At 39.0% G+C, this 15,883-nt stretch overlaps 1 protein-coding gene and 1 long non-coding RNA gene across 2 annotated transcripts; both read left to right on the top strand.

The window, feature by feature from the left end:
* Positions 1 to 646: 646 nt before the first annotated feature.
* On the top strand, positions 647 to 1,214 carry LOC147624294 (uncharacterized). The gene is made up of 3 exons (XR_015269133.1): positions 647 to 725; positions 797 to 1,001; positions 1,095 to 1,214. It is a non-coding gene; the product is annotated as an uncharacterized LOC147624294 (long non-coding RNA).
* Positions 1,215 to 1,293: 79 nt separating this feature from the next.
* On the top strand, positions 1,294 to 9,788 carry LOC147624293 (uncharacterized). The gene is made up of 4 exons (XM_086819818.1): positions 1,294 to 1,371; positions 1,457 to 1,783; positions 6,302 to 6,393; positions 9,640 to 9,788. The coding sequence occupies exons 2-4, from the start codon at positions 1,476 to 1,478 to the stop codon at positions 9,786 to 9,788; spliced, it is 549 nt and encodes a 182-aa protein (XP_086675944.1). The 5' UTR covers positions 1,294 to 1,371; positions 1,457 to 1,475.
* Positions 9,789 to 15,883: the final 6,095 nt, after the last annotated feature.

Here is a 15,883-nt window from a genome sequence, read left to right as displayed (position 1 = left end):
GCATAATTCTCTTGTTCATGAGGAAGAAGCGCTTGTGTTGGAGAACGAAATTGGCTCAATGAGCTCACCTCCTCCAACTCACACGGAGATGCCTGAATCTAGTACTGGTCAAGGGGAGACCCATAGAAGGCTTCTTGGAAAATCTATTGAATTGGGAGTGCTTGGTGATGTATTCACTAAGTTTTTTGTACAACGCAATTCCTCTACCCCATTTGTCCCTTTATGCAGGCTCATTCCAAATGAAGCCATCCGTACAGTTTCTAGCCAACTTGAGGTGTTTCGTGATTCCTTTGACTGCCATGGCTATGTCGAAGCATCTCCTCCTTTTTTAGTTTCACTTGCACGTCCTGGAAGCTCTATGTATTTCGCGGTCACACAAATAGACTTGCAAGAATGGGGACCATACTGGGTGGTACAACATGACAAATTTGAGGATGAAATCAAAGGAACTGAGTGGGAGGATCTCAGTGGTAAGAAGTTTCTTGTTTGGGATGGCAATCATCGTGTGAAGGCATGGATGTCTCAAGTGCGCGAAGGTATGTTCTTTTGAATGCCATAGAGTGATTTTATGCAACATTAAAAGTAATATATTGTAATATCTTTATTTTGTTTTCTCTAGCTTGGTCTCATAGCCCCTCATGCCATGTCCGGGTCAAATGTCAATTTTTGGTTGTGGACAAGAAGCAAGAAGGAGAATTGCTATTGGCTTTGCAATCTCAAAATGAGTTCTCTACTTAATTACAGACATTGTGAAGTCATTGTGAAGTTCTTGGCTCATTGTGACTCTTTACAACAGATTGGTGCGCACTAGTGTTACACCCACATTGTCACATGAGATCTTCATGTTTCAACGATTTGGAATGGCGGACAAATCATCCATATTGGACTACCTTGGTGAAGACGTAAGGAGGTGGGCTTTAATGGAGCTTAGTTTGGAGCGACGAAGTGGAGAGCAATGGTACAATGCTCCAGCTACAATCTTGGCACAGCTTGTGTGGAAGGTAGTGTTTGCATTTCCCATCTTTTATTAATAAACGGATTATCAATGTTTTTTAATCGTGTGAGTGATAATGAGTCCTTTTCGTTATATGTAGACATCGTTTGAAAATGTGGTGAAGCAAGCTATATCATGCATTGATAGACATGCCATGGGGTTGCAAGAATATGAGACAAAATGTGAGAAAGCCAGACGTGTTGTAGAACAAACATTTTGAGATAGAGCGTACAAGATGCTCATAATTGCAAACCCATCCCCAATGGTGATGCATTCTTTCAACTCGTATATAACTATGATTGGTCTAAGAAGGGATTGGTTGCTCTGACCAAAGAAAAGCTCTACACAGTCGCCATATCTCGGATTTCATCTCAAAGGTATGTCACATGTCAATAAACCTCCCTTAACATAAACTAACCTTAACATCTTATCTCTTATGGCTTTGGTATGATGCTGAAATAGGAAGACGGAATTGCTTCAAATGCTTATGACCGGGAGGGCGAAGGACAAGGTAATTTTGGAGATGTTTGGGGATAACAAAAAGACGTTGCTGCATATGAAGAAAGAGTTGTATTGGGAAGAGCTAATAGGGGAGGCGGACTCTATTTTGGAGGGTTTATTGGTATATGATGATGTTATCTACACCCCACCATTTATGCAATGGGTGAAAGAGGAGCGATCGAAACACATACCATGGGTCTTCCATGAGGTGTGGGCAAAGATTGGAAAAGTGAAGGAAGGCCAAAAGCAACCTGAGGTGGAGAATGCCGCAAAGAGGGTTGTCTACAGGTATATATCTTCTAATGCCATTCTATTTTTGCAAAAAATACATATACGCATTAAAAAAATATTTTAGTGCTTTTTGTTTTATTTTGGATATGTAGGTGGGTCTAGCTACTCATTGGCCAAGGTCTAATGGACGAAGAGACGAAAGCAATCAAAGAATGGGCAGATCCAAATTCCTCGGAAACAATGTACCCGAAGGAATGGATTGAGAGAGGGATTTCTGATTGGGAGTATAAGAGATGTCCTTGGTGGTTGGACTATCCTCTAAATCATGTGCCTCCAAGTGAGGAGCTCCTAGAAAAAGGTACTTTTTTGCTTTCTACTGAATTATATGCATGTAAATGTAAATGTATATGTATATGTAAACCTTCCTACCTATACATACATATAAATATATATAAACTATCCATATGCATATACATATTACATATATATACATATATATACATATACAAATACATATGTAAACATATATGTACATATACATATGCATACATAAATACATACCTACATACATACACTAAATTATATACTAAATTCCTACATACATACAAATTTCATGTTACATTTAAGATTTGGCATGTTAGATTTTAAAGAAACATTGTTAAGTTTTGAAGTTTATTTTGGGATTTTTTAGAAAATGCAAAGGAGATGCTGTCCAAGTTTTTTACAAATTTGTACATACATACATACATACGTACATACATAGTTCATGTTACATTTAAGGTTTGGCATATCAGATTTTAAAGAAACGTTAAGTTTTGATATATACATATCTACATACATATACATATAAATAGATACATATACGTACATACATATACATACACATACATATACATAGATACATACATATACATATAAAATACATATATATATATATACATATACATATGCATATACATACCTACATACATATGTATATAAAATACATATATATATATACATATAAAATACATATATATATACATATGCATATATATATATATATGTATTTTATATGTATACATATAAAATACATATATATATATATATATATACATATGCATATGCATATACACATACATATACATATACATATGTTTTATATATATATATATATATATATATATATATATATATACATACATACATACATATATACACATATACATACATACATATACACATATACATACATATATATATACAAGCATATAAACCTACATACATATACATATACAAAAAGGTCTGGGGATTTCTACCTTTTTACCAAATTATCTTGATCTATTTCTTGAAGAATTTAAGAATTACCAATCTAAGCTTGAAAGAGAGCCCCCAACTCAAGAACACTCTAGAATACCTTCCCCACAGCCAACAAACTTGACCCAGTCTCCAGTAGTTGGATCCTCACGCGTGGCCCCAAAACCATCCACACCACTGTCACGAGTGCCACAATCACACCAAGAGCGTACATCTACATCGTCTCAAGTGCAACGTGAGAGGCAAACAAAGAGACGTCTTGACATTATGCATGATGTTCAAGAGGGAGACCCCACAAATGAAGATCAAGAGAGAGACCCTCCATAGCATCTTCAAGAGGGGGAGGTGTCAGGACAACGTGACATCATGGACATGACTAGTAAGAGTACTTTCTATCGCAAATTTATTTTGAGAAGTGTGTGCTTTCGAAATGCATCTCATTTTTTGTCTTGTTTACTTGCAGGTGAGAGATGTTTTTCACACATATTGCTGGTAGACGTCCACACTCTTTCAGAGGGCTCAGATGGGTAAAAAGAATAATTTCACCATATAATTAGTTTTCCAAGTTATACTTACCAAAACCAAACATCATAAATCTTTTATGTAGTGTGGAAGAATTCTTGATGAAGATTCCCAAGGCTCTATCTCATAGAGGTGCTCCCTCTCAGATACAGTGGCTCGCCTCTCGTATGGGCTGACTTTCCTACAGGTTTACAGGTTGTTGATGTAGATACGGATGGGTGTCCCTCATGGAATCAAATTTCTTCATCATTGATACGTGCCACACTTAGTTTTGTTGGTTTTTTTGTGGCTGATGAGGGTTGGTTTGTGTGTTTGAGTCTAATGGATCAACTTCCTAAAATATATTCCATGGGAAAGAAAGTTGGATTGGCCATGCATCGAACAATGTTCATGTGGATTCAAGTTATTTGTATGAGAATGGAGAACGGGTAAGTCATAATCTCTCAAATATTTCCCTTTATGTATACATGTTATGTGGTATGGATATCCAAACATAATGTTTTCTCGTTATGGTAGGTGGAAACATTGGCGCTTAGTATGTTCTATCGAGTAAATTGCCATGTCCCTATTATTGATCGCGAGGCTGGGCAAAATGTTTCAAAGAAGTTATTCAACGCTCAATGAAATTTCATTTTTGAGAAGAATAAGAAGCATCCATTCCAACGCACGATGGTCTTGGAGTGCTAAATTCGAGGTGGTGCAGAAAGATCTCCTATGTTCTTTAGGTGAGACAATTTTCATTCTGTTTATTTTCATAGCTACTTTTTCAAAATACTTAGATGCACGTTTATGATTGCATTTCATTGTAGGTGGCTAGTGGAGACCTTCTCAAGTGAAGGAGATGGTGTCTTGGACGTTTTTGCGGGATGTGGAGGCTTGGGACGTGCATGCCAAGAGTTAAAAAGGCACTATATGGGGATAGAGAATGACATGGAGGTAGCCAAAGCATGTCTGGGAGATTTCTCATTAGAGGATAGGTCGGGATGACACGTAGAAGAATGCTATAATTTGTGGATCAAAAGACTTTGTAATCGAGATTGTCATGGTTTGGAACTTTAAAGATCGGTATATACATTTTTGATCTTTAAAAGATTGTGTTTTATATTTAAGTAAGTAAGAAAGTATGTATATATGTTAGTGCGTAGGTAGCTCTTGTATGTATGTATGTATATGTACGAGGTGTATGAATTTAGGTAGATATATGTATATATATAATTATATCAATAAGTATGATGTGGATCAAAAGACTTTGTAATCGAGATTTTCATGGTTTGGAACTTTAAAGATCGGTATATACATTTTTTATCTTTAAAGGATTGTTTTTTATATTTAAGTAAGTAAGAAAGTATGTATGTATGTATGTATGTATATATGTTAGTATGTAGGTAGCTCTTGCATGTATGTATGTATATGTATATTTTGTATGTGTATATGTATGAGGTGCATGAATTTAGATAGGTATATGTATATATGTAATTATATCAATAAGTATGATGTGGATCAAAAGACTTTGTAATTAATATTTTTATGGACTAGATCTTTAAAAGACTGAAATTTATATTGTTGATCTTTCAAAGCTTGTTATTTATATGTAAGTAAGTTCTTGGTCCTTTACAAAGCTCATAGTAAGTTCTTGGTCCTTTGCAAAGCTCGGACTACTTGTTCATTGCTCCAAAAAGCTCGGCAAAAAAAGCTCGCAAAAAAACCCCCCCTCATTATGGAGGTTGACCTATCAAAGGATATGGGTCATAGATGAGCACCATTGATGGAGACAAGCCATGCCTATGATCATGACTTCTATGATTATGAGGGGTGAGATCGTCAGTTATTTGATGGATGATAACACTTATCTCTCATGTGTGGACACATTGTCCGTATTTAGTGATGGTTATGCTTGTGATGATCATATTGATCATGCTTTTTTCTTGGAGGATCACACACATATAGACGGTCTTTCACATGAGGATATGTTGCATAGTATGGATCATTCCCATACATGTATTGATATAATGGACCATGTTTTGGATGGTGTGAGTGATGCTACATGGGTCGATGGCATTGGTTCTTGCATGTCTACTATGAGTCGTGTTCTTTTGGTTCTCATGGATGTTAACAAGATCCTATGTTCTTTGGAGTCAAGTTATTTGTCTTTGGATGCATTATATGCCACTTGGGATGTATGGTACTTGATTATGTGACATATCTTGTCGTTGCACATCCATGTTGTGGCCTATATGGTGATTCTTTTTGTGCCAAGACTATACTCGACATTCTGGCCATGAGAGTTATGGGATACCTTAGATGCGAGATTCACACTATAGTGGTGAGGATGGTCTTGCTAGATTTCCCTTCAACCCAAGAGCTACTACTACATTGATTTCAAGGGTCCATGTTGCATACTATGGTTGTCCATTTGACCCGAGAGGATATATGGCTACCTTCGTAAATAGATGGTGTTTCACTACATTTCCCATTTGATTCAGGTGTTTGCATGGTTAGCCTCATCTTTGATGGTATTCCACCATCCTTTATATTTGATCCTGGGGGTCATGTATTTCCCATTTGATCCAGGTGGTTGCATGGTTAGCCTCATCGTCGTCGAGACGGTATTCCGCCATCCTTTCTATTTGATCATCCTGGGAGTCATGCATCTTTAGCATGGCTCATTTTTGGGGAATTTTGGTCTTTTTGTCTGACCTGGAAGTGATACCTTAGTCACTTGAGGCATTTGTTTTATGAGGTGGATGTTTATGCCAGATGGTCTACAAATGGAGACTTCATTGATTCATTACTTGGCTACCTCAATATTACGAATGGTTTGCAATTGTTTACATGGGATGATTCTTTTGGTGAGTGTCCTATACTCTCAAGTCGATACTTGGCTACCTCGATATTACGAATGGTTCGCAATTGTTTACATGGGATGATTCTTCTTTTGGTGACTTTCACGAGTGTCCTATACTCTCAAGTCGCTATGATTATGTTCTAGACGTGGCAGATGTATGCCATATAGATTCAAATGATGAGGATGATGATGTTTTATACACACATGCACATGATGATATTAATACACATGCACATGATGATATTAATACACATACGCATGATGATATTGATACACATGCAGATGGTGATGATATTGACACATATGCACATGATGATGATGATGTATGTGATAGTGACGTGTGTGAATTAGATCATGTAAACATGATCTTAAGGGCAAGGATGATGGCATCGAGTATTGTGGGTGATGGTACGCCTATGCCTGCTACCTTCCTAGGGATCATTTGGATGCATTAAATGATCATGAGGGTTTATTAGAGGATCATGAGCATTTGATCGATGATGCATTGAATTCCCATAAGTATGTGATTAGTGATGCATCCATTGTTACACATGGGATTGTTGGTGATACTTCACATGTGGGTTCATGGGATACATTTAAGAATATTATGGACCATGAGAGGTGTATGGGCCTGAGTTGCAAGTGTTAGATGTGTTAGGCTACTCCTCTCACATGAGGACAAATCCATCATTCATCCACCACTATTCCTAGTTCTCATAGCTTTTTCGTCGATAGTTTTCATGTGGATATAGTCCATGTGTTTTAAGCAACCATGCATTATACATGAGGGTAGTGATGGCTTTACTTAGGTGAGCCCACATAGGAGAGATGGGATTATGCACATTGATCTTGAGTGCTTTGTATTTGATTAAAATATTTTCTTAGATCCTGTGATTATAGAGGTTGACCTATTAGAGGATATGGGTCATAGATGGGCACCGTTAATGGAGACAAACCACGCCTATAATGATAACTTCAGAGACTATAAGGGCAACATGGTCAATTATTTGACGGATGATGCCACTTACTCAGTGACGATTATATTTATGATGTTCCTATTGATCGTGCTTTTGCTTTGGAGACTCACACACATATAGATGGTCTTACACATGAGGATATGTTTCATGGTATGCCCATGCATATGTTCATATAGTGGACCATGTCTTCGGTGGTGGGAGTGGTGTTACATGGGTCAATGGCATTGGTTCGCATTGGTTCTTGCATGATGCCTACTATGAGTCATGTTCTTTTGGCTCCCTTGATTTCAATGTGATCCTATGTTATTTGGAGCCGAGACATTTGTCTTTGGATGCATTATATGCTACTTGGGATGTATGGTACCTGATTATGTGGCATACCTTGCGGTGCGCACGTATTGGCATGTACGGTGATTCTTTTGGGCCAAGACTACTCAACATTCTAGCCATGAGTTATGGGATACCTTAGATGCCAAATTCACAACACTACCGTTGTGAGGATGGGCTTGGGAGCTTTCCCTTCAACCCAAGAGCTACTCAGCTACTTTGATTTCAGGATTCCATGATGCCTACTATGGTTGGTGTTCGGAGTGAGTGATGGAAGGTAAAGATCATAGACAACTATACTTTATTTTGTACTAGTGCATCATAGCCATCACAGGGCTTTTTACAGTAGGTGCAAGCTCATCGAGTTGACATATTCGGCTATGCTTCATAGTTAATAGGCCCAGCACAAGGAGGTAGCTATGAGAAGCACAAGGGCATGGCCATTGGCCACTAACTAGTGAGAGAAGAAGAAGGAAAAAAAACACGTGTGATAAGAGAAGGGGCGCTTATTTTCGTTAGATTTTTAGGGTTTCTTTTGCCCTTTCACACTTCTCTACCCTTGTTCATTCACACTTACTTGCCCACCCATATCGTTTCTACCTTTACCCACACACCCTCCCTTATACAAGAGATTTCTCATATGCAAAGCAATTTTTGTGTATTGTGGACATGTGTGAGTTGTGTTGAAGATTTTCACATGCAGTTATTTTTTGGGCAGATTTGTGCATACATTGAGCATTGTTGGGCAATTTGGCATTGGGTTTGAGTGTGTTGGGTGGTGTTATTATTCAGACGTGACCATGGGCTATTACTTCTATCCTTCTTATGGTGGTCACCCATGACATGAGATCTCATCGTCATCAACATAAATTTGATACCATCTCAAATTCTAATCGTAGACATTATTATCATGGCTCTACACTCGATATCTCGAGTTGTCATTTCATGTCATGATTCACATATCTTTTGCCAAGTTTACACATACCATTGGCAAGTCGAGGCTTAGACATCTAGATCCTCATTCACTGACTTCATGCTGTGACAAGGTGGCATACTCATGCCATGGTTGGATGTTCGAGCTATAGATTTTGATGCCTAGTCACTTAAGGCATTTGTTTGATGAGGAGGTGGATGTATGTGCCAGATGGTCTGCATGGCAACTTTATTGATTCATTACTTGGCCTACCTCGACACGGATGGTTCAGCATTCTTCGCATGAGATGATTCTTCTTTTGGTGACTTGCATGAGTGTCCTACACTCTTAAGCCACTATGATTATGTTCTAGTGGCAGATGTATGCCATATGGATTCAGATGATGATGTATCACAGGTGCGCATGATGATATTGATTTGCATGCACATGATAATATTGATGCATGTGCGCATGGTGATGATATTGATATATATGCACATGATGATGATGTACGTGATAGTGATGTGTGTGAGTTAAATCATGTGGACATGATCTCGAGGGCAGGGATGGCACCGACCATTGTGGATAATGATATGCCTATGCCTACTTACCTTCCTAGGGATCATTTGGATGTATTGGATGATCATGAGGATTTATTAAAGGATCGTGAGCATTCAATTGATGATGCATTGGATACTCATGAGTGTGATTAGTAATGTATTCATTGTTGACATACATGAGATTGGTGATACTTCACATGTGGGTTCTTGGGATAACTGTGAGCATATGATGGACCATGAGGAGCCTAAGTTTCTTATGTTAGATAAGTTAAGTTACTCCTCTAGAGTGTTCACATGTGGAGACCTTCATCATTCATCCACTACTTCTAGTTCTCGTAGCTTTCTTGGCAACATTCGTGTGGATATAGTTCATATGTTTGAGCAGCCAAGCATTATACATGAGGGTAGTGATGACTTTATTGAGGTGAGAGGCCTAGGAGAGACATGATTATGGATCTTAGGTATTTTCTTAGATCCTGTGATTATGGAGGTTGACCTATCAGAGGATATGGGTCATAGATGGGCACCGTTGACAAAGACAAACCATGCATATGTTGATGACTTCAAAGACTTTAAGGATGACATGGTCAGTGACTTAGTGGACATTGTCAGTATTCAGTGATGCTTATGCTTACGATGATCCTTTTGATCATGCTTTTGCTTTGGAGGATCACACATATATATAGTCTTGCACATGAGGATATGTTACATGGTATGGATCATGCCCACACATGTATTGATACAATGGACCATGTCTTGGATGGTGCGAGTGATATTCCATGGGTCGACAACATTGGTTCTTGTTGCATGACGAATGAAGATCAATGCAAGGATGCAACAAAAAAGACACCTAGGGCTCTTGTAAAGAGTTCCAAGTTGTAGATGAATGTGGGAGAGGGCTTGACAATAATCCCACATGGGAACTTTTGGGAGTTTTAGAGTTTTTGTATAAAAAGTGGCTCATTTGAGAGCTAGAACACTCTTTGGTCATTTGGTTGAGAGGCTCATAGAGAGAGCTTGCTCCATAGCTCCTTCTCATGTGCTCTCCCAAGGCTCTCCATCTCCATTCTTGCTTCAATCTTGTACTCTCTATTCTCTACATTTTCAATGATATGAGGTTATGGTCTACACACTTGCTAATCTAGATTTCTTAATGATGTTTTGATTTGTGAATTGTAGAGTGCATGTGATGAAGCTTGTGCATGAAATGATGTGTAGTTGAGGCTTGTGTGATAGCTCTTTGCATGTTAGGTTCTTTGCATAAGTTGCATTTTTGTGCTTAAGTGTAGCCAAATCTTGATGCGTTGATTATGTTAGATTGAGAAGGGATTAATGATTGATTGCTTGAGTGTTGAAGAAGGATTGAATAGGACTAGAAGTCATTAGTATATGGTTAACTAATCTTCTCCCATTCGGGATAGCCTCTATGCGCTAACTGGGTTGCATTCACGGATTGACAAGTGTGTGGGTTAGAGTGTAGCCTCCGCTATGCTATGATGTCCCAAACAATGGCGCCACTGCCGGGGAACGCACACCTAAGTTAGTGAAGGGTGTTAACCATTACTTCTTACTAAGTGCTCCATTGTTGATTGCAAAATCGTGGATTAGGGTAGATTAGAGTAGAGTTTGCAAGGGCATTGAGTGTGTGATCTCAAGGGCGCCTTGTGTGTTTTCGGTTTTTTGAATAGAAGCAAAAAAAAATTAAAACCCCATTGCGGTAGAGTAATCCCGTCGTTAATCAGATTTAAGTACTTTCTGTTTTTGTATTTTTGATGGAGTTGGCGAGAGGTAGGTAGGAGGTGTTGGAGGCGGTTTTTTTTTTTAAAAAAAACATATACACAGAAAGAGGCTGCAGTGAAGTTGTGTGGGGAGGCGTCTTCATAGGGCGCAGTGAAGAAAAAAGAAATATATATATATATATATATGTATATATATATATTTCTATATATATTTATTCGTTGGCTGCTGTAGACAGGCGAAGGACTGTTGGGCGCTTGGCCGGCTGAAAGGAGAGCAAAGGCGGCTTTTTTTTAAAAAAAATTATATATATATATATATATAATTTTTTTTGTTGACGTGGCAGCTGGTCGTTGGCATCGAGCGCTGCAGTGGGGGCGTCTGCAACTGATGCGACCGGCGTGGAGAAGCCAGCGTGGAAGAAGGTCCGTGTAGAGGAGTAGTAGCAAGCGGTGGCCGCAAAAAAGAAAAAAAAAAAGAAAGGAAGCTAACTGCAGAAGGTCTGCGTGGAGAGTGATTGCAACTGTGAGGCGGTGGTGAAGCTGGCAGCCCAGTCGTTGACGGGGTTGGCCGTCTCTGCCTCACCCGCAGCAAAGAAGGTTGGGAAGGCGACTGACGGTTGGTTGCAGCAGACGACTGACGGTTGGTTGCAGCAGACGAGAAGAAGGCGAGCAGCCGCGTGAAGGTGGCCGGTGTGGAGAGCCTGGCTACGGATGAGCTGGCGAAGGAGCAAGGCACAAGAGCTGCTGGGCCGACGAGGGCGTGAAGAGCTGCTAAGCCGGCGGGAGGTTGCAGTTGTGGAGGCGACCGGCAGCAGCTGAAGCCGACAGACATGACGTGTCTACAGCCATGTGGAATGCTTGGTAGGACCTGGGGTTGTCTTAGCACCTTGGGGCCGATGCCTTGGTTTCCATGGGGTGAACACTGACGTCTAAAAACTTCAGAAAAAGACCTTCAAGGAATCTATCGCCTTGATAGATGTTGGTAGGACTCTGGGGTACATTATGGGCCCTTGAGACCGATGCCCTCATCTTCATGGGGTACTCCTTATGTCATAAAAGAAAGAAAAAGGGTCTGTCGCCCTTGAGATACTTAGCGGCTTTTAGATTCTCTTGGCGGAGGTCTCTTGGCCATTGCTTGGGTCTCATTGGGATGGAACCTTAATCTTTATCACCTTCTACACACACATCAAAAAAAAAACTACACTCACATCAAAAAAAAAAAGAGTTCCAATCACCTTTGCTCATATTTAGGAGTAGGTTTGCCACTTAGGAATAACTTAAATACTTGTAGGACATTGAGACTGCGGTCATAACCGACGGTGTACAAGCACACTTGCCTTTGCATAGCACTATCTACCACTTAGTCTCTACTCACCTATTTTAGTACTCTTTAAAACTTTAATCAGCCTTTCACTTGTATGCTCACATGTGGAATTGTCATTGCTGTTTTTTTTCTTTTCTTCTTTTCTTTTCTTTTTTTCAATAAAGACTTTACTTGTATCTATTGTTTTTTGCAGCTCGTGCTCCTACCGCGCTCGAGGACGTGCGCAAAATAGGAAGGGGGGAGTGTTGCATGACGAATGAAGATCAATGCAAGGATGCAACAAAAAAGACACTTAGGGCTCTTGTAAAGAGTTCCAAGTTGTAGATGAATGTGGGAGAGGGCTTGACAATAATCCCACATGGAAACTTTTGGGAGTTTTAGAGTTTTTGTATAAAAAGTGGCTCATTTGAGAGCTAGAACACTCTTTGGTCATTTGGTTGAGAGGCTCATAGAGAGAGCTTGCTCCATAGCTCCTTCTCATGTGCTCTCCCAAGGCTCTCCATCTCCATTCTTGCTTCAATCTTGTACTCTCTATTCTCTACATTTTCAATGATATGAGGTTATGGTCTACACACTTGCTAATCTAGATTTCTTAATGATGTTTTGATTTGTGAATTGTAGAGTGCATGTGATGAAGCTTGTGCATGAAATGATGTGTAGTTGAGGCTTGTGTGATAGCTCTTTGCATGTTAGGTTCTTTGCATAAGTTGCATTTTTGTGCTTAAGTGTAGCCAAATCTTGATGCGTTGATTATGTTAGATTGAGAAGGGATTAATGATTGATTGCTTGAGTGTTGAAGAAGGATTGAGTAGGACTAGAAGTCATTAGTATATGGTTAACTAATCTTCTCCCATTCGGGATAGCCTCTATGCGCTAACCGGGTTGCATTCACGGATTGACAAGTGTGTGGGTTGGAGTGTAGCCTCCGCTATGCTATGATGTCCCAAACAGTTCTCGCATGATACCTACTATGAGTCATGTTCTTTTGGTTCCCATGGATATTGACGTGATCCTATATTCTTTGGAGCCTAGACATTTGTCCTTGGATGCATATATGCCACTTGGGATGCATGGTGCTTAATTATGTGGCATCTTATGGATGCACATCTTGGTTTTACCCTATGCGATGATTTTTTTGTGTGAGGACTACTCCACATTTATGCCTAAGTTATGAATACCTTATATGCTGGATTCACACTAGTGCGACGGGCTTGCAAGCTTTTCCTTCATGTGTTTGTTGTGCATGACCACCCTTCAATTTTGAGGACGAAATCATCGTAGAAGGAGATGGTTTGTAACAAAGAGATTTTAGTACGCACATGCATATGAGGACACATGGGGCTTTAGGTACCATGTGTATTGGGACATATGGGGCCTTGGGACTATAAAAGGCATATGCCCTATGTATTGGAACCTTTTAACCATTTTGACATATACAATATTACCTTTCTTGGAGCTTATGACCCAAGCTTTCATGGTCGTGTCATGGAAAAAGTCCTATGTCAAGATGCTACTCCCTAAGATAAGTGGATCTATGGTGGTACTCCCTTCATGATGAGTGCAATCTCCATCTCTGTCTCTAGATCCCTCTCTTGCTACTAGGGATAGAGATGGAGATTGCACTCATGAAAGGAGTACCACCATAGATCCACTTATCTTAGAGAGTAGCACCTAGACATGGAAAGTCTACGTCATGAGCTCCAAGCAAGGTAACAATGTATATGTCAAAATAGTCCAAAAAAAAAGGAGTTTGATTTGTCTTTAGAAGTCTCTACTCTACGTTAACCAGTTTGCCTGTTTTTGCTTTTTTCTTTCATGTGTTTACACAGGCTATATGTTTGTTCACATAGCTTAGCTTCTTTGAAGTTGTTTGTGAACAATGAAGCCCTTGAAGAATACATTTCCTGCACTCTTAGCCTACTGCAAATCCTTTTGCATGCACATTTCTTGCACACTTAGCCTGCTACAAACCCCTTTTGCATGAAGATCAATTAATGATATGTATTTCTTCTCCAACAACCAACACTCTCAACTGCTTTACAACAGTAGATTGGTTTGATCCCCAACAATGTTAGTTGGTTGTACAAGTCAAGTTATAACACAAGGATAAGAAACTTGCATTGCATGTCACATAATATATTTGCGATCTTAATCAAATTGTTGTCATTAGTTCTTTGCTAAGCTTAATGATTAAGCACATTGATTGACACTAATCCTTGCTATTAATCACTTTCTTGATCAAGAATTTCTTAGATGACACTTCACACCAAGTGATGCAAAATGTGTCACAAAAGATTGCAAGAACTTGATCAATCTTGCATAACTTCCACAAGATTCACTAATCTTTCTCTTCTTGCATCAATTTCAACAAGAATCCAACAATTGTGCTTTTCTTACTTTAGTTTTCAACAATGTTCATAGCTTCTTTTGTAACAATTTCTCTTAAAGAAACACAATTGCTTGCAAGATATAATCCAAATTAGAAAAGATTTGATCAAGAATCAATCACTATTTCAATTCTGCTCCAAGATTTGTTGATTTCTGCACTCTTATCTTGTGAACTTCACAGCATACGAAAATCTCTTTGTTATAAAAGTCTTACTACCCCATCACCTAGCACGTAGTTTGATCTTATCGATAATTCCAAGACACTTGAGACATTAAGGTATTATGTCAAAGGATGACAACCCAACCTATTGAGCTAAGAATGGTGGCAAGGGCCCTCAAGATATCCTTCAATTAGTGGAGAAACAGATACATTGCTGCCTAAAGAGCACATTCAAGAGGCGAGACAAGACCTTATACACTATCATCAAAGAAGCCATGGGTTCGCGGCTACATTGGAAAGAGGCATACCTACATAAGCACGTCCACTACAAAAGATCAATTGCAACACCCCACCAAACAACATATCAACTTGAACTATTTTCCCATTCAACAACAATGGTCATGGTGAAGTTTTATAACCTGCAAGAGGAAAATCTAACCATGATCTTCAATTTCCCATACTTTTCATTGGCCAAACTCTAGATGGAGGAGTAAATGGTGTTGAGAATGCAAGATTTCATTGAGGCTATTCCAATGTTCTTGATCAGGCAACTATGGTTATTCTTGAATTCTTCGAGCTAATCTTGCTACTACGAGATCATACCCAAAAAAATTTTGGAAAATATGTGCAACAAGATAGGCCTCACTTTTGACCTCAATACAATTCTTGCATAGTACTATAAAACACAATTTTCAAGGGAATCATAACCATGCTTGATATCAAAAGCCACGCTACTACTATAAACAAACCACTCATGCTTGCAAAATAAAACACCCTTTGCCTCAACATGCAAAGGCCGAGTCAATACCAATGATGGGGTCTCAGTTAGGAAGGGACCTCCATGGTTTGCACTACCTTAGTCTCTATAAACGTGCCTTCAAAAAATAACAAATCTTTCCATCTTGACCATTAAAATTTAACCTATAGTGTAGATCCATTCATGATAACTTAAAACATTTTTTGTCTATAGTAATGCAAAGTTACTTATATTCATTGCAGCTCAAGTTTTTGCTTAGTTATTTACCCACGCATGTCACAAATACAGAACCTCGAAGAAAATGACCCAAATATTGAATAACATAGTCCTCGTCAAAACCATGGTCTTA

Source organism: Cibotium barometz, chromosome 25 (genome assembly GCF_041138505.1).
Source record: "Cibotium barometz isolate CiBa-2024 chromosome 25, ASM4113850v1, whole genome shotgun sequence".
Taxonomy (NCBI): domain Eukaryota; kingdom Viridiplantae; phylum Streptophyta; class Polypodiopsida; order Cyatheales; family Cibotiaceae; genus Cibotium; species Cibotium barometz.
Note: the sequence above shows the minus strand (reverse complement) of the source record. Positions and strands in the feature narration are given on the sequence as shown.

Coding starts and splice junctions, on each gene's coding strand:
- LOC147624293 (XM_086819818.1), top strand. CDS start 1,476: ATGCTTATGACCGGGAGGGCGAAGGACAAGGTAATTTTGGAGATGTTT. Junction 1,784..6,301: donor GCAAAGAGGGTTGTCTACAG/GTATATATCTTC, acceptor TGTTTATGCCAG/ATGGTCTACAAATGGAGACT. Junction 6,394..9,639: donor TACATGGGATGATTCTTTTG/GTGAGTGTCCTA, acceptor GTATTTTCTTAG/ATCCTGTGATTATGGAGGTT.